At 40.6% G+C, this 19,660-nt stretch overlaps 1 protein-coding gene across 11 annotated transcripts in view; it reads right to left on the bottom strand.

The window, feature by feature from the left end:
* The window catches only part of PPP2R2B (protein phosphatase 2 regulatory subunit Bbeta), a 509,803-nt gene that overhangs the window by 122,172 nt on the left and 367,971 nt on the right, over positions 1–19,660 (bottom strand). The window contains exon 1 of one of the 11 annotated variants that reach the window (XM_019414218.2): positions 3,735–3,761. The exons of the other annotated variants lie outside the window; for them this stretch is intronic. Within the exon in view, the coding sequence (XP_019269763.1) occupies positions 3,735–3,756 (22 nt within the window). The 5' untranslated portion in view covers positions 3,757–3,761. Of the gene's footprint in view, positions 1–3,734; positions 3,762–19,660 lie in introns of those variants that run through there. 11 annotated transcript variants of the gene reach the window in all.

Here is a 19,660-nt window from a genome sequence, read left to right as displayed (position 1 = left end):
CTCTCTGGACTGTTCATATGCTACTTATGTAGCTCTTCCCACTTATGTAGCTATATAACTGAAAATGGACTTGCTCTGTTTTCCTTACTGAAACTGTTTCATTAAGGGCAGAGTTCCTATTTTACTCATCTTTGGCTCTACCAATAAACTGCACATAAAACTTCAAGACGCTTAAGTTAGTATTTTCGTATTTGGAATGACTCGTGTTGGATTATTGTACAAATGTTAATAGGTTGCTTGATATACTCTGTGTGTGTGTGTGTGTGTGTGTGCGTGCACATGTGCGTGTGTGTGTGGGGGAGAGATATATCTTTAACTAGATGATGAGTTCCCTGAAAACAGACTCATATTTCTTTCTTTAATAGCATCTTTATCAATATCTAAGATCTCAGAGCATAGGTGATATAAATAGTCCACACTTGGAGATTTCATATTCTTATGGGGACAACTGATTGTTGGCCTGTGTAATGCATATCATTGTTCTCCTCTAAAATGAGAATCACACATGCTCCATTTCTGCCTCCAGTTTATTATTATTTTTCAAATGGGTGAGTACCATAGGTTCCTGACCTGGGACATCTCTGAAATAAAACCAGTGCTTGAGAAATCAAGTGCCAAGTACTGTTTCAGAAGCAGTTCCTCCAAGCACAGCAGAAAGGAGAGGAGTGGAAATAGGAACCTATTACCATGTCTTTTAAATACTCTACTTTTGGGGACATTTCAAATACTGATTCTAACAACCTAAGTTACTGCCTTTGGAGAGTATGGAAAAGCTTAGGGCTTGAAACAGCCAGTAACTATTAGCTGCAGTAGAAAAATTTCTTTCTATCCAACACACATCATAGCAGGTTCTTAGCCTTGATTGTGATGCATTGATTATTTCCTGCAAAGTCCAGGGGAAGAAATTAAATGTCAATATTTTATCAGGTCATAGAAGAAATACAATGATAAAACACTCAAGATATAGACTTAACACTGGTCACAATCTCAGATACACTGCTTGCTTCTTCAACTGAAATTAAATCAACAGTAAAATGCACCAGAAGCCATTTTAAGGAAACCTTTGGAGAGTATCACCTTTTGGTAATTTATCACTAAGGAAATACTGGGAACTGGCCTTTTTGTACCACTCAAATCTCATGTTAAATCACCTCCCTGACACCCTATCTCACTATGCTCTAGTCCCACCACTTTGCTTTCATGACCTCGTAAATGCCATGCTTCTTTCCACTCTGCGGTGTGCAAACATGCAGCTCCCTCTACTTAAACTATTCACCCTTCTCCCTTCTCCTTGGCTAACATCTATGCATTGTTTTTAATTTTTTAATTAAAAAATGTTTTAGAGAGAGAGAAAGCATGAGTGGGGGGAGAGGAGCAGAGGGAGAGGGAGGGAGGGAGGGAGGGAGGGAGGGAGGGGAAGAGAGGGAGAGGGAGAGGGAGAGAGAGGGAGGGAGGGAGGGAGGGAGGGAGAGAGAGAGAGAGAGAGAGAGAGAGAGAGAGAGAGAGAGAGAGAGAGAGAATCTTAAGCAGGCTCCACACTCAGTACAGAGCCTGATGAGGAGCTCGATCCCACAACTCGGGGATCATGACCTGAGGCTAAATCAAGAGTCAGATGCTCAACTAGACTGAGCCACCCAGGTGCCCCTAACACCTATTAATTTTTTAAATTTCAGCTTAACCAGCATATCCCAAGACAGACCTTTTCTGACAGCTTATGTTCTAGTTGCCCTACACTGCTCTGTACTACCCTATTCTTTCCCTTTAAAGCATTTATCAGAATTCCTCATTATATATTTGTTTGAGTGTTTATTGATAATGTCTGTCTCTGCTATAAGACTATAAAGCTAACCAAATCAGGGATCAAAACTGATTTTTTCACCTTGCGATTCCTGGTCTGCACCCCCATATATGACACACAATAGATGTTCTTTAAAAGTATGGTTTTCTAGAATATTTGTTAATAGTTATTACCTGATCGCTCATTATATATTCTCTAATACTGTTCTTACACACACATGCACCCACCATACACACATTTGGTTTTCAGTCAAACTGGGTGTAGCAGATCTGTACAATCATGAACATTTAAAAACCGATGAAATCTCCCTCATTCTCCTAAGATCTACATTTGCCTTATTCTCCAAAGCTAACCATATGTATGAAAGCTCATGCATTGTAAAATGTATACACACCCTTCTGATTCTTCAATTCTTACCCTTGTCTAAACCAGTCTCCACCCTGTTCAGTTTTCAGGAAGAAAAAGAACAGAACACTAGAGACTGGGTGGGAAGATCTTTATATGCCAAGAAGTCTGACCCAGTGAACTATTTCAGTCAAACACACAGTTTGAATTGGATTGCCCGATTGCTGAGAAGGGCTTTCTGGATTAGACAGTTCATTAGTGGCTCAGCCAGTTTCTAGGACCTGTCGGTCTTTGCTCTGTGTGCCTGGAGTTAGCAAAGTGACAGAGTGAAGGCTGCTTGAGTGACAGGTGCCAGTGAGTCACATGGAATAACGGGTGAAACAGCAGCTACCCAGAGGCACCAACCACACCCTTATGCTCAGGATCCCAAAAGTGTACACAGCTAAAAATGAGGCTTGGTGTCAATGGAAAACTATTTGCTGAGCACCTTCTATGTGTCTAATCTGGGGCGTTGTTCCGAGAAGTAATTCTAGGAGGTAGTCAACAGCAGTCTTCCAGCCCCTGTTTCAATTCCAGCTCCACTAGTCGGCAGAGATAGCTAATGTTGGGTATAATTCTTAATGTCTTTCTCCACACTGCTTACCTAATCTGTAACATGGGAGTGGTATTATACGGAGGATGAAATGAGTAAATTTATGCAGGGCACTTAGAATGGTGTTTGACACACATAAACACTAAATAAGAATTAGAATAATACCTTACCCAAAAGTAATATAATGAATGATAAACAGTATCACTTCTCCATTCACAGCTTTGCCATGTATAACAGATGTGCCTTAGGACAAATTACCTGGATTCTCTGAATCTTAGTTTCATTATTTGTAAAATAAAATGATACTGGTACCATTTTGGAAGAGCATTAGGAGGATTAGATGAGATAAGGAAGAGAACACCAACCGCAGTGGATGGTCACATCTGACCAGCAGGGTGGTTTTATTTAACGCTGCAATATTAGTCCACAAAAAGATTTCCAATTTTTTGAATCATATGTTTACCTTTAGAAATTATGAAATTGCATATAAACAATCCAGATTTTCAGTTTCTTTAGAAGTCAATAGATGGGTGCCACTGGATTGGCATTCCCACATGGCCACTCCTGGCTTGAGCTGGGACTTGTGGCTGCGCCCTTTAGAAAGGAACAAGGTCTTAAATTTACCTCTTCTCCCACCACTTCCTACTGGTCCCCAACCTTGAGGCCAAATGTCAGCTCCCATTTATCCTCCAAAGGCTTCTCTCTACTGCTCTGCTTTCATTTTTGGTGTTACTTGGCCTCTGTAGGTATCTGAGTTAGCAGGGGCTGGTCTTAAGGGCTTGCAGGCATCCTCTGGACACTGTTACCTCTATAAGCCTGCATAAAAGGAAGCAACCCCTTTCTCCACATAGCTCGAGGCCATTTGTCTCCACTGGCAAACAAGAGTGTAGAATGAGTCAATTCCAGGGCTAAAGGCTGGCTTCTCCACTGAGCTGAGCACCTCCTTGAAGAATAGCCTCCGATCCAAGAATCGGCCCCATAAATTCATAATTTACTCACCCCGAGTCTTCTTCAGTTCCATTTAGACTGAGGGTAAAAGATATGGGACAAAAGTTAGGGGTGCTATACAATAATGCCGTAGAACCAAGTTTTCTAAAATATGTCCTATGGATTATCAGTCCCTCAAGATTCTGATCCTTGAGTGAAAAAAAGTCAAAATACTTTTGGGAAACTGCTTACACTTATCTTGTGTCATGGGGACTCATCTGGGAAAGTCAGTAACTCAGAAATCCTGTGAGAAAGAAATTCATCCTCAATTCATTCAACAGCTATTTACTAAGCACCTACTATGTACTGGGCATTCTTCTAGGTATTGGGGATTTGGTGCTGAAACACAGTAACTCTGAATTCAGGTAACTTATTCTAGTGTAGAATAAAGAACGATGCTTCACTCCATTTTATGTCTTGCAAAACTTACTTCCAGAGGCCCTTCATGATGAAAGAATGGTGGAGATTTTTCTCCTATTAATGCTTAACAAAGTAAGACCACTCTAGAACCCTTCTTACTGAGAGAAACACACAATTTATTTCTTGAAAGGTCAATGGACCCATGAGGGCAGACTTACTTGGGAAGAACTACAGGCTCACCTGGGGTCTCAGATTTGGCAAAGGTTTTTTGAGAATATCACACAAAGGGTTAACTTGACTTTCACCTCAAAAGTAGAGTGTTTTTCTCTGCATCTAATATGAGCCAGTTGGAAATGTATTTGTTTTTCAGTGTTTAATCTTCTGCATCACCCACTGTTGATTAGATTTAATTAATTTATGTTTCTAATGAATTTAGAAACTCACAGTGCTGTAGCAGGAAAATTTTCAGACAGCATCTGGCCACCAAATGGATTGATTACCTTGTCTGCAAAAGTCTTTCAAACATCTGGGGCCTGATTTTGTGAAACATCCAGAAGCTCTTTCAGAGGTAAGAAACGCCCATTGAGGGGAGAGAGGGGGTATTAGAAATAGGTAGGGTTTGCTTTGATCTGTAAATCTGGATTCTGGCACTCCCCCAATATGAAATCACATTTTGCTGCTCATTGGCACAGTTTCAGTGGCACCAAATAGACCGATCTGAATCTATTTTGTTTGACATAATCAGAATCTACCAGGCCTGAGCCCAGGCTGACACCCAGTGAACTCTTTTGGCACTTCCTTCCATGTGGAGGCTCCTGCTGATCATTAAGATGAAACATTTATAGAAAGCATTTAGAGAGAAGCACTTTGCTCTCATTCATTCAACAAACATTATCGGGGGCCCACTGTGTCTGGCACGGAGCCACTGAACCTCTTGGTTAGCTGCTCTTGGCAACTACCCTAGAAAGTAGGCAAACACTCTTCTCCCATTTTCATAGTTACGAACAAGTACTATACAAATAATAATTACTAAAATTAATATCAACACCAATAGGGGATATATAGACAGACAGACAGACACACACACACACACACACGCACACACACACACACACGCACACACACACACCCCAGACTCTATAGGAAGCACTTTACATGCATTCACTCATTTAAGCCTCACAATAAAACCATGAGGAAGATGTTATTATCACTCCCATTTTACAGATAAAAGTACTAAGGCAAGGAGAGCCTTTGTGACTTGTCCAGATAACCCAGAAACCCTTGGCAGAGCCTTCCAATATAGGCAGTATGCCTGTGCTGTTAACTGATTTGCATTAGTATGTCTGGATAACATTTATGAAAGACTTACTATGTGTTAGACATTATCTTAGGGGATCTGGTACATTTATATTTTAATTACTCACACCTAATACAGTGGGTATCACTATTTCCCAGCAGGGAAGCTGAAGCCCAGAAACATTAACTTTTCAAGGTCACAAGGAGGGTTGGTCATAGACTAGGCTTTAACTCAGGTCTGTAGGCCTGCAAAGGCCACATTTTGCCTACTGAATCACCTGCTAACAGACATATGGTAAAGAGGTGGTGTGACCTCTGTAGCTTGCTCAAAAGTACACAGGAAACCTGCTGGACAAGTCAGAGGAGAAGGGTGGCCTGGCAAATCAGCAGAGCTGAGACTCCAGAAGAAAGGAGATAAAGAATGTACAAAATGTAAGAAACTTGCTCCATCTTAAAGAGGTAGGTGAGAGATGGAAGTCTGATTGCCTGACTGGTTTTTCTGGCTCAACTTTCAAGAGAAATGATGGACAACTAGGTGGGCTACTTACGATAAAAACAACAGTGCACAGGCCTGCCACACTAAGCATCTGAAATTTTCTGAACAATAGATGCAGACTGTTGCTCAATCAGGTTGTCAGGATTCCATGCTGGTGCTGATAAACCCTGGTTTTTCATGATACGATATCATTTACTAAGTCTGGTTACTTCTCTGATTTGAAAACCCCATTGTCTGTGACCATTCTTTTCTTGCCCAAGCCTCTTCCTTGACACAGTCACCTACCTTCTTTATTCCTTCCTATATGCTCCTTCTCTACCTGGAACCCCTTCCATCTCAATCTCCTCCTTGGCCTGGCTAATTGCTATTTGTCCTCAAGCCTCAGGTTGGGAGCCTCTTCCTCCAAGAAGCCTTCTTTGACTTTATTATTCTGGGTTTGGTGCCATTTTAAGTGCAACCTGTGCTTCCTTCTAGTTCAGCACACATTACAGTGGAAAGTAACTGCTTCTTTGTTTGTGGGTCTCCTCAGTGAGACAGCATGCATTGACTACTATCGTAGCCCCAATGCAAGGGTATGGTACACAATAGGGATCCAATACATATTGAAAGTGATGGATGGAGGGACGGATTGTCAACTTTGTAACACCCTCTTGGCTGGTCTCCTTGTTTGAAATCTCTCACCTCCACACTCAGTGCTACATCCCAGAAGTCATTAAACTTTTCTGTAAACCTCATTCATGTTGTTTTCTTTTTTATTACTTCCCTTGAATACTCACATGGAAGTCAGATAGTGGTATCTCAGGGGTGGGAAGCAGTTCAGTCAGAGGGGGCATAGAGTCCTAGAAGTGTCCTATACCTTGATCTTGGTAATGGTGACAAGAATGTATAGGTATGTAAAAATCAATGAGCTAAACATGAGTAAACAATGCTCTACTTTAAGTAATTAATACCTGAATACAAATAAACATATCCCTTGAAGGCTCACTGTGTTGACAGGATAATATCTGGACCTTCTCGCTCCAGAGTTTGAGGTTCTTCACTCATGGCCCACTTGTTAAGTTCCTTGTTCAAATTTACTTCACTAAAACACATGCTGTGATCTGCTCACAAGTCTCCAAACTCTTGTCATTTCACTCCCATCTCTATGCTTAAAATCATGCTGTCTTATCCTAATTGATCATTTCTCTTCCTTCTTCTTTGACCTTTTGACAGCTTTCCCCATTCTGGAAGGACCAGGATGAATCTTCCTTCATGAACCTCATTAGCCTCTCTTTTCTCTGAACCCCTGACTACTGTGTCTGGTTACTTATACAGGGGAACACTTCCTAAAGACTGTAGGCTCTTTGAAGGCAGAGACTTTATCTCATTTCCAATTTTGTTTTTTTATTTTTTAAACGTTTTTATTTATTTTTGAGACAGAGAGAGACAGAGCATGAACGGGGGAGGAGACACAGAATCTGAAACAGGCTCCAGGCTCTGAGCTGTCAGCACAGAGCCCGACGCGGGGCTCGAACTCACGGACCCGCGAGATCATGACCTGAGCCGAAGTCGGACACTCAACCGACCGAGCCACCCAGGCGCCCCCTCATTTCCAATTTTTATATTTAGTATAGTACCTGGTACAATGGTGGATTCTAAATATGTACTTGTTATGAATATCATGAGGGCCTATCTATGTGCTCAGACCCATGGCAGTTATGAGCTTGCATAGAGATTAAAAAGACAAGTTGTCTGTATCATCTAGGATGAAACCTTAGTGTGGCTGTTAAAACCATGGACATAGGATTCATACATGGTTTCAAATCCAGGTTTCACAACTCAGTGGCTCTGTGACCGACCGTACTCAGCTGCCATCATCAAACTCTGCTTCCTCATCTGTATCATGGGGACCTTCTCATTAGCGTTGTTGTGAGAATTACATAAGAACATGATTATTTTATTAGTGAACACTGAATTAGTCATTTTGCTAAAAAGAACAATCTTATCCAAATAAAAGTCCATGCCCTTAATAGTATCAGGCAAAGGATTCAGCCCAGTGGCTAATTCACAGGAACATTTAACACACAGCAGATATTATTATCAGAGATATTCAATGGAGGAGTATAGTTTCAGGGAGGAAAACCTATGAATTGGTAAAAATGGAGAAGGCAAAAAAAAGTGGGTGCATTGTGAGATGTATACCCGTGTACATAAACACAGAATGAATTTAATCCAAAACAAATTCCTTTGGGAAATTCCATCACATCCCATTACCACGGTCCCAAAGGCAAGAGCTGGCCTCTGATCTTTACATATTTAATATCTTTGAAAAAATTCTGAAACCATAACCATCTTGACATGGTACACAAAGGCAAGTATGTGTGGGAGTTGTATGCAAAATCATGGTCCTTTACTTCCAGCTCCCAGAATTCTTTAATCATCCTAATTCCTCATGCTTCTCTGCCAACTTTTGACCTTAGGATAGCTCTTTGATTGCTCAATAGGATTTGACAGCAAGGAAGGGGGAACACTGAGGAACACGTTCTCCGTGCACCCTTACACACTCACTGAAAAGACACCAGTTTAACAATTTTAATTCATATATACTTCTACTCATGTAATCAATAATTCATGGCAATTCCTCTGCAGCATTTTAGTGACAACAGAAAGGGCAGGATATTTCTTCTTTTCCCTTTGCCTTCCTTTCTTCACTTAGTCGTGCCTGGAGCCTGGAGAGTACAGAATCTCAAGAAAACAGTTTCCATGGTGATTCTCTCTTTGAGTACCCGACTGTATTTTGCTCTTTCTGGAGTGAATTAATGCTTTTTATTGCTTTCATGCTAAATATATTGAAGATTAGATTTGAGTTCCTCTGCAGTGATACAGTTTTATCAGGAAAATAGAAAGTAAAAACACAGCATGAAGAAACTATATCTTTCTGTCACTACACTATCTGAAAGGAAAAAAAAAAAAACATTTCAGAGGAAAAAATAACCAGCCACAGGGAAATGGATGCAGGTGTCTGGAAGCTTGGATATGCATGTGTGCATCTCAATGTTAGAAAGCCTGTCTTGAGAGGAAATTGTCTTAATTCCTCCATATGTTGAAGGTGGTACAAGTTGACCACGAAACACTGAGTTAAAAGGAATAACTTGATTTTTAATGTACTACCCTCTTCGCAGCACAGAAAATACAAGAGTGTGTAGGAACAAGGACATCTTCAAACTCATAATACCTTCCCTACTCTATACTTATTAAGGAGAGTCTTGCTTTCTACCAAAGCTAAATAACTGGCCTTCCTTACTTTTCAAAATTGCTAGATGACTTTCCCAACACTTCCCATGGCACTCTGAATTTCCTGACATAGAACCTATCCCACTAACAATTACCATCCACTCATACAGCTTCCCCACAAGACCCTAAAAGGTCAGGACCTGTGCCTTCCCCATTCACTCCCTTATGACCAGCACAGCACATGAAGGAAAGGAAAATGAGGAAAATGACACTGTGAATGGGTAACTTTGGCAGTGAGGTCTCCTTTGTAAAATATCAAAGGGCTGTTATGTCAGAGGAAGAAGGAATCGTGTGTAAATAAAAAATAAATCTGAGCAATAGCTCCTGGTTTTCATGGGCTCTCCTTCCTTCTCTTGGGGCATTCAGGAGTTAAAGGGAAGAATTGGTGTTGGGGGGGGTGCTGTGGGCAAAGAGCGGTACCATCCAACAAGGCTTCCTTCTCTGCCATTATACACCTACCCTATGTGGCCTGGAGTCAAATCATCACTAGACACCAAATAGCTGGAGGAAAACTGGGTGGTTAGCCAATTTGAGGCAGGTAATAAACACCTATATCAAATCAGGTACCGTCCTAGCTGCACCTGGTGACAGAAGTGAGCACAAGACTTTTTGCCCCCAGAAAATTTAGAGTGCAAGAGAGAGACATTTCGGGAGATCATGTGGAAGCGGATGGAGTTGAGTACCAACAGAAACCCTTGGTTATTGATAACGATGCCAACAATTAATATTTACTCCTAAGTATGCTAGGTGTTTTTTAAGCACCATATATGCATGAACTCACTCAGAACACATTCTCATAACACATCTATAAGTTGGTACTATTATTTCAATTAGCAAAGAAAAAACTGAGGCTTAGGAAGGCTACATAACTTGCCTAACATCCTAAAGCCACTCAGTAGTAGAGCCAAGATTCAAACCCAGACAGTTGGATCCTTGAGTATCTTAACAACGACAAGCCTCTGAATCTAAGGCTCATGGGATCTCACTTAAGAAAGCTAGGAGACGCTTCCCACAGTTTCCTTTGCTGTGTAAATTACCCAAAGCTTACTCCATTTGTGAGGCGGCTCTACAAAGGGGTCCTTCTGGAACTCATTTTCTAGAATATCTAAATTCAAAATTTACTAATAGTATACTGCATTTCACTCAATAGAACACAGTGGCAAGAACAAGGTCTCAGGGTATTAACTCCGAGACACTTCCCTTCATTTCAAAGAATGTGGATCCCCTCCACTATGTGAAACGTATGCATTAAATTAAAAAAGAACAGGAAGAAAGTGTATTAAGGCTCAAAGAGCAAGATTGTGAGGCTTTAAATTTTGCTTTTTGCTTCATTGAGATAATTTTCTCAGTTTTCTATAATGGGCATATATAATTTTAACTGTGACAAAATAACTCACTTAAGAAATGCAATGACTTTCAACAAAAGGAAAGCAAAGATGGAAGAGAGAGACATTGATTTAGTGACTGTTATCTTTTAGAGCTCAGAATTAGGAAGGAAAAACAAAGTTGAACCTCCAGCATTATCTGTCCTGCCCTGCATGACTCCCATGCATGGAATACTTTGAAATGAGACCCTTCTTCCATATTTAGTTACAAGGATTATTACTTATCGGGCAGTGAAAACGGAAGTGTGTTTGTTTTCACCAAGGGAGAGAATGGGGCTCAGAGATCATGTTCTTTGCTCACTCCTTACCTCAGAGTTCACCAGTCTCTGTGGGTCTGTTGGATTCCAGAGCCTGTCAGTTCACACTTCCCTCCTGCCCTTCCCAACCGGACAAAGTCATGCTCCCACACGTGTGTAAGGTTAACTTTTATCATTAGAAAAAACAGCCTGAAGAGTCGCAGGGAATCTGATCAGGAAATGTAGACAGAGATATGCTCTGCATTTTCAGAAGAAACTGATGAGGTCTTTGAGGCGCTTAGTGGAAAGCAGGAGGGGGAAAGCTCTAGGGCGCCTACAAGGTGTGAGTTTGGAGAGAAAAACACAGATTAGATGTGTCTTCCTGCCGGAGCTACATGTGGCATGCCAGCTGGCTCCTTTTCCAATTGCCTCTTTATTAGCAACTCCAACAATCATATTTTGCTAATCTTCTCATAAATAAAATATCATACATATCACAAAGGCATCTCTGATGGCAGACTGCCCTCCAAGTTAGCTAGAATGGATGAAGTGAAAACAGGGCAGCTTCAGGTATATATAATTATTGCAATTACTGGCATCATAAATGTCTGCAAAATCGGCAGTGCGGCTGGGTGCTTGATGTTCTGTGCATCCCCAGGAATACAGGCTGCTGCTGTGACTTTTCAGGGTCTTACGGTATCTGTTTAGGGGCTCTCTTTTTATAGTCCTTGGCAGAAAAATAAAATTATTTTGCCAGAGATTTTATACCATACTACATCTGTTGTTCAATAATTAGCATCTTATATAGCAGAGAGAAGGTCAACTTGCATTTCTATATATTCTCCTCTCCCTCTTCATTTTCCCTGGCCTCCCAGAGAGGATAACCAAGTAATTAAGAGCTTGGGCTTTGAAGTCAGAAGGATCTGGGGTCAAAGCACAGTTCTGCCACATATTAACTGTAAGATCTTGGGAGTGTCAGTCACTCTCAGTCCCAATTTCCTCCTCGGTAAACAGTGAAGAAAATCTTTCCTGTTTTATAGCTTAGTTGTGAGGATTCAGTGAGATAATGTGAATAAAGGAGCTGGCATCTGATGAGTCCTTAATAAAGGTCAGAAAGACGGGAAAAAATAGGACATGAGGGACAAAAATGTGGGGGCAGAGTGGGTATGTTCATTGAGATTTTTTGTCTTTCTTTCCTCCATGAGAAGTTTATCATCTCACATTGGGTTCAAACTAATTTCTTTTATCTATATTGTTGGCTATAGCTTTCCTTCCCTACCCCAAAGTTAGAACCATAAATATCTCCCACTGATGCGATGATTAAGATAAGGTCCAAGGACTCTTTCCTCATTTACTGTTTAAAAACAATCTTTTGTGGAGATTTTTGATGAATTGTAGGGATATTTATGACTCAGGCCTCCTGGCAAAGTCCCCTGATGCTGACTCATTCGTTACCCGGGGAGGGAAGGAGGCAGCTGAAATCATCATTCATTTATTCTGCTTCTCAGTTATGGTGAAAGGTCAGAGGTAAGCCACTCAGTACAGGGCTCAGTAGAAGACTCAGATTTTCAATAACGTCTTCTTGACCTCAAGAGAAAAAAGAATTTCTTTTTTTAAATGTTTATTTTTGAGAGAGAGAGAGAGAGAGGGAGAGAGAGACAGAGAGACAGAGCAAAAGGGGGAGAGGGGCACTGAGAGAGGGAGACACAATCTGAAGCAGGCTCTAGGCTCTGAACTGTCAGCACAGAGCCCGACGCGGGTCTCGAACTCACACGCTGTGAGATCATGACTCACATGACTGAGCCACCCGGACACCCCAGCAAAAAAGAATTTCTAACAAACATATACTCATGAAAAGGTTTGCAAAGTCCTCCTTAACACAAATGCCACAGAACTGCTAAGTGACAATATTCTGAGCGGTGCCTCTGGCTTCCAGCTCCAAACTCACAGAAACTCCTGCTCCTCTGCACAGTAAGTGAAAACCAAGTGACAGGTGACAGAGAGGGAGGAGGGACAGAAATAGAAAGGAGGCAGGATGTGGAAGTGCCACAGCGACTCTGGCCTTGAAATGAGGAATAAAGAGCAACCATGCAGAGATAGAAAGGGAAATATAAAAGGTTTCCTAAAACAAGAATAGTACAATTTATGATTATTACCCTGAACAATAACAGCATTCATAACACCATCACTATCACACTATAATCACCCAGAAAGAAAATGTCTATAAAATTTACTAAATATAAGAAGTTCAGAAATATGCAAACCAGTAAAAGAGGAAGTACTGACAACTAACACTTCTTTGAGTACTTCGTGTCAGGGACGGGGTGACAAAGTCTAAATGCATTCTTTCCTTTAATCCTCAATCAGTACTAGGAGACTGGTTCTACGTCGACACAAATTTATAGCTGGGGAACGTGATGGAGGCTTAGAAAGGTAAATAACTTGCTTGAGACCACACAGTGACCTATGAAGATGGTTTCTAAAGTCCGTTTTCTGCTACCACATCCTTCAGCAAAGGATGTGTTGAAAATACCATCCAGTACCTATAAATTACTGATCTATACATACTGTAAAAGTCATTTTGGAGTATTCCACATTAGTCTTGGCTCTAGGTATAGGATATGGGAGAAAATTTCACCCTCGTTTGGACTTCCAGGTCACTGTGAGCCCTTGGTATAGCTTCCTTTATAAAGGTGTATCAGTGGGGCTGCTGTTTCATAATCTATAAACTACAGACAGGTAGCAAGTGGCACATTCAGTGTAAGTTACATGGCAACAAAGGATAAAATGTATTGCCTTTTCAAAGTCTACGGCTGGTTGGTACAAAAAAATTATAATGGCATTACAGGATTGCTGATGTTTGCTTGAGGTCAATGTCAACAGAAATATTTTTGCAAGATATGAAATTGGACGGGTGGACATCTGTCTAGTTTCAATGAAACAGATGCTCCCAAGAGAGCTACCCTTGCCCCATGTTTTAAATAAAGGACTAACTTCTCTAGAGCCCATCTATCAACATTTGGTTTTCAGCAAGAAACATATGGTCTAATAGAAGCATATATACTAAGGCTTAAGACCAGAGAGGTAAGATGGTAGGATGTACTGAGTTCTCAAATGAAGGCTGTTCTTTCTAAGCCTGGGCTAGAGCTTTAGACCAAACCTTCCTCAGCAAGCCCGGGGCTGGCATCCAGTTTGAAAAGCACATGAGAAGATCTGCGGCGGCGAAAGCAAAGTGCACGCATGCGCACGCACACACACGTACCATTGACATCGGGGCTGAATTCTGCTTGCCAGGGCCCTACCTCAAAGTCTTTGCAACATACTGGTTGGACAGTCCAGACCTTCTGTGTTGAATTTAGTTTCAATCATGACAACAACATCACTAGTAATAATAGTAGTAGGAGCAGTAGTAACAATGGCTAACGTACGTAAGCATTTCCAAACACTGTTTTCAGTGCTTTATACATATTACCTCACAGGGTTGTTGTGAAGGTAAATGAGTGAGGTACTATTATTATCCCCTTTTAACAGATGGAGAAATGTATTAAGTGCTCTGAGTGTGATATTTCATTCATGCCTCCAAATTACCTACGTCGGTAATTCACGATTCCCATTTACAGATGAAGAAAGGGAGACAAGAATGGTTACATGCTCAGAGGCCTACCGCTAGTAAGCAAAAGAGCTGGAACTCACCCCCAGGTTTGTCTGATTTCAAAGCTCATATTTTTCCCTGATATCCTGATGGTATCAGTATTTCCTCTCTGATCTTGTGGCCATATCCTACCCCCACCCCCCTCCAGCCTCCAATCCTTTCTCTCACTCTGCCTGTTCTGGTGAGACTGAGATGCAATATGTCTACTTCCTGCTGCCACGTGCGATAAAACCAATGCCTCACTCAAAGGGCTGGTGTGACAACCGAAATCCTACAATGTATGGAAAGGGTTTGCCTGGTACTTCCCAAATAAAGACCTGATTCTGATTACCGGAATCACATTACAGCTCTCACCATCCTCCCCTCTCCCTGCTAGGGACATTTCCTTCACAGGTCCAGAAGGGAGTTGAGGATGTATTTCCAAGGAGAGGAAGTAAGAGGACCAAGGGTTAACATGTGGGAGGTGGACTGTACCAGATGAGAGGCAAGGGAGAGGGGGAACAGCTTTGGATCTCATTGCTGGGAACCCTCATCTTTTTTTATTATTTGTATAAATCACTTGACTGTGAAGGCACCACAGACCAAAGCCTCTGAGTATGCCGATGATAATAAATTGGGTAGCACAATAAATAGTAAGGGAAACCAGGCTGCCAAATGAAGAAGGATTTAGATCATTTAAATCCTAGGCTATGGGTTGTCAAATCCAGTTTAATACTGGTAAGTGTGGGATAATAACTCAAAGCAAACACTCCTCCCATCCCAAACCCCCCAGCCGCAGCCCTTCCAACTACTTCTCTCACCCTTGCAAACAGAATGAGCACCCCAAGGGGATTTTCAGAATGAAAAGGGATGGTATATACTGACCAGAAATGAGCCCAAGTTATTACATAATAATCCCAGATGCCTCAGCTTGGGCTTAGAGCAAATACGAACAGCTAATAGAAAGCTGCAAGGTTCGATTAGCTGCAAAAGAGATTCTAAATCAGAGCAGGTTTTATACTGTTAAATTGGATGGGGAAAAAGAGTCTTGTGGTTGGATATAGTGGAGAGATGGAAAGGATTAGGGAAACATAGAGCCATGAGCATTGCTGGGTGGCTAAGGCATGGCCTCAGGGTGGAGTCAACTTGGAGGGTACTACGTCAAAGCACGAGACAATTTAGTCATCTGAATGGCCCATTCTCAGCAGCCCTAGCCATCCTTAGACCCACATTTGGAGACATGGCCTTGAGGGCAACAGAAGTAGGATCGTATTTAGTGACACTGGAATCTCAGCAATTGTAAAAGTCATTACTTGATTTGATGTTGATGAATTATTTTATTAGTTAAACAAATACTTACTGAACACCAAATATGTGCCAGGCATTGATTGTTCCAGAGCTGAAGGTCTATCACTATGCAAAACATGTGATGGTGACAATGCTAGCAATTGAGCATTTACACCACACCATGTTCTTCACATTCAATTAGATCCTTTAGTCATCCCGACAATCCAAGGATTTACTGTTATGACATGAATTCATATGTAGAAGCCCTACCCCGCAATGTGATGGCATTTGGACGTGGGGACTTTGAGAGGTGATGAAGTTTAGATATGGTCATGAGGGTAGGGCCCTAATGATGGGATTAGTAGACTTGTAAGAAGAGACACCAGATACTGGCGCATAATAGAGAGCCCAGAAATAAACCCATACTTAATATGGTCAATTAATCTACAGGCAAGAATATACAAAGAAGAAAAGATAGTCTCTTCAATAAATGGTATTGGGAGAACTGGACAGCCACATGCAAAAGACTGCAACTGGATCGCTTTTTTAACACAATATACAAAACTAAATGCAAAATAAATTAAAGACCTAAATGTGAGACCTGAAACCATAAAGCTCTCAGAAGAAAACATAGGTACTATTCTCTTTGACACTGGCCTTAGCAACTTTTTTCTAGATATGTTTCCTGTAGCAAGGGAAAGAAAACCAAAAATAAACTATTGGCACAGAGAAAGAAACCATCAATAAAATGAAAAGATAATCCAGTGAATGGGAGAAGATATTTGCAAATGACATATCTGATAAAAAGTTAATATACAAAATATATGAAGAATTTATACAACTCAACACAAAAAATCCTCATATAACCCAATTTTAAAAATGGGCAGAGGACGTGAATATACGTTTTTCCAAAGAAGACATACAGATGGCCAACAGACACATGAAAAGATGCTCAACATCACTAATCATCAGGGAAATGTAAATCAAAAGCACAATGAGATATCACGTTATACCTGTCAGAATGGCTGGTATCAAAAACACAAGAAGTAACAAGTCTTGGTGAGAATGTGGAGAGAAAGGTAGCCTCCTGCACTTTTGGTGGGAATGTAAATTGGTTCAGCCACTATGAGAAACAGTTTGGATGTTCCTCAAAAAATTAAAAATAGAAATATTGTATGAGCCAGTGATTCTACTACTGAGTATTTACCCAAAGAAACCAAAAAACACTACTTTGAAAAGATATATATGCACACCTATGTTTATAGCAGCAATATTATGAAGCAACCTAAGCATCTGTTGATAGATGGATAAAGAAGATGTGATGTGCATACACACACACACACACACACACACACACACACACACACACACTGAAATATTATTCAGTCATAAAAAAGGAATGGAATCTTGCCATTTGCAACAAGAACAGACTCAGAAGGTATTTTACTAAGTGAAATAAGTCACACAGAGAAAGACAAATACTGTATCATTTCACTTATAAAAAAACCAATGAACAAAAACCAAAAAAGCAGAAACAGACATGTAAATATAGAGAACAAACTGGTAGTTGCCAGCAAAGAGTAGGGAGATGGAAGAATGGGCAGAAAGGGTGAAGGGGAGTAGCAGGCGCAGGCTTCCAGTTATGGAATGAATATGTCACATGAAAGGTACAGCATAGGGAATATAGTCAATGGTACTATAGTGGTGTTGAATGGTGACAGATGGTAGCTAAACTTGCAGTGAGCATAGGATAATATTGAGAGTTGTCACATTACTGTGTTATATACCTGAAACTAATGTAACATTGTATATCAACCATGCTTCAGTAAAAAAAAAAAAAAGGTAAAAATAAAGTAAAATGACTTAAAAAACGAGGGACATCAAACAGCTTGCTTTCTTTCTTCTGTGTGAGGACACAGTGAGAAGTAGTCACCTGCAAGCCAAGAAGAGAGTCCTTGCTAGGAAAGTGAATCAGCCAGCACATTGATCTTGGACTTCTCAGCCTCTAGACTGTGAGAAATAAATTCCTGTTGTTTAAGCCACCCAGACTATGGTATTTTGTTATGGCAGCCGGAGCCGACTTATACAGTCACTATTATCATCACCATTTTATAAATGAGGACACTGAGGCTCAGAGAGATGAAGTAACCTGCCCAAGATCATGCAGGAAGAATAATCCTGACACCCATACCTCATCTGTTCAGAGGTCAGCTGCTTTTACACTGTTTCCAAAGGACGGAGTCAGTCCTAGCAATCACTGTGAGGAGTGACGACATCTCTGCTGGCTTTCCCCCACCCCAGCATCACCCCCTTTCCTAGGTGTACAGGTAGCTACATTTCACAAGTGCTATATGAACTAACATGAATTAGAATGTCCTGGCTCTGGTGTGATCTGGGAACTACTACTGACATCATCATGAGGCTATGAAATCAGGATTTTAGCTTTGTGTTCTCATCCCTGCTCCGCCCCAACCCCATAGGACACATCTCTGGGTCACTTTTGGCATCTCTAATTGGCTCTTTTCTTTTATTCTTAAGCCCAGTACTGGCCACCCAATAGAAGTCATGTGAGCCACATACATAATTTTAAATTTTCTAGTAGCAACATTAAAAAAAAAACAGGTAGAATAATCTATTTTATTTAACCAAATTTAATGAAAATATTATGATTTTAAACTGTAATGAGCAAAAAAATTATTAGTGGGTCTTTCTTCTGTCTTTTTTTCATACAAAACATCTCAGTTTGGACTAGCCACATTTCAAGTGCTCAATGGGAGGGAGTGAGCTCTAGCTGCATTCTGAATTTTCATGATCTTATCCTAACTATATTGTGTTATACTGTCCTATTAGATTATAAGAGCTGTGCTTTCTAGTGGTGTTTGAGTATCTAGCACATGCCAAGAATGTACTGAGCATTTTCATACACATCACATGTAACCCTTCCAGTAGCTCTCCTAGAAAGTATTGTTGGCCCTACACTACCCGTGAAGAAACTGAGCAAAATAAGTGGAGACTCCCAAGATTATAGGAACTATTTAATGTTATCTCTTCAACTTAGCACATTGCCTTGTCTAGAACATGGTTCAACAATATCCATGGAATGAATTAGCAACTCTGCAGAAGACTGGGATTTGAACCGACTCTGACTGATGTCAAAGATTTGTAGGCTTTCATTGATGTCACCTTAATTCCTATGGGTCTGTCACAGACCCTTAATGCAGTGTGAAGTGATTCCCCAATGCTGGTTAAATATACAAGTCTTTCATCTCAGTCAACTAATTTCTAGATGTGAAACTCTTCATCCAGGTATTATATTTACTGGTGTCTCCTTCCCCTTTGATGGTATCTAGTTTAACAAATAGTCTTTAGATACTTACTCAGATCAGCAGATTATGCTCAACCCCAGATGCACAAAGATCATCAACACATGATCCCACCCCCATCCTCCTAGTCTGGTTTGGAAGTCATGTTATACGAGTGTTTAATACAGTGAAGTGCTACTAAGAACCTGAGATTCTGACTGAGCTGGAAGTGACTATAAATACCATCTTATAATTTGCACTACATAATTTGGAGTAAATTATATACTATCCAGATTCCACAAAAGGAACTCTGCTGTTCCCAACATGAGGTTCTTGAAGGAAGAAACTCATACATTTTTACTCCCCAAAGTATTTTACAGAGTGCTAAGTAAATGACAGGTGGCCATCTCTTAATTAACTGGCCCAGCTCTGTTTCTGCTTCTGTGTGTACCAAGTAACCAAGAGTCAGATTCCTCATGGACAAAGAGTGGCTTGGTCAGACACGGTTAAAGTTCTAATTATAGACAGTACTTCTCAGAGAATAAAGAGGTAGGAAGGCTCTCCATTCTGACCTGAGAGAGCCTTGTAAGTAATTCTGTTGAGAGTTTTTTTTTTTATTAAATTGATTAATTAGTAAAGTAATTCATTCAAAAATTTATTAACTATTATGCA

Source organism: Panthera pardus, unplaced genomic scaffold (genome assembly GCF_024362965.1).
Source record: "Panthera pardus isolate Hobbes unplaced genomic scaffold, ASM2436296v1 HiC_scaffold_2, whole genome shotgun sequence".
Classification (NCBI taxonomy): Eukaryota; Metazoa; Chordata; class Mammalia; order Carnivora; family Felidae; genus Panthera; species Panthera pardus.
This window is presented reverse-complemented; position numbering and strand designations above follow the sequence as displayed.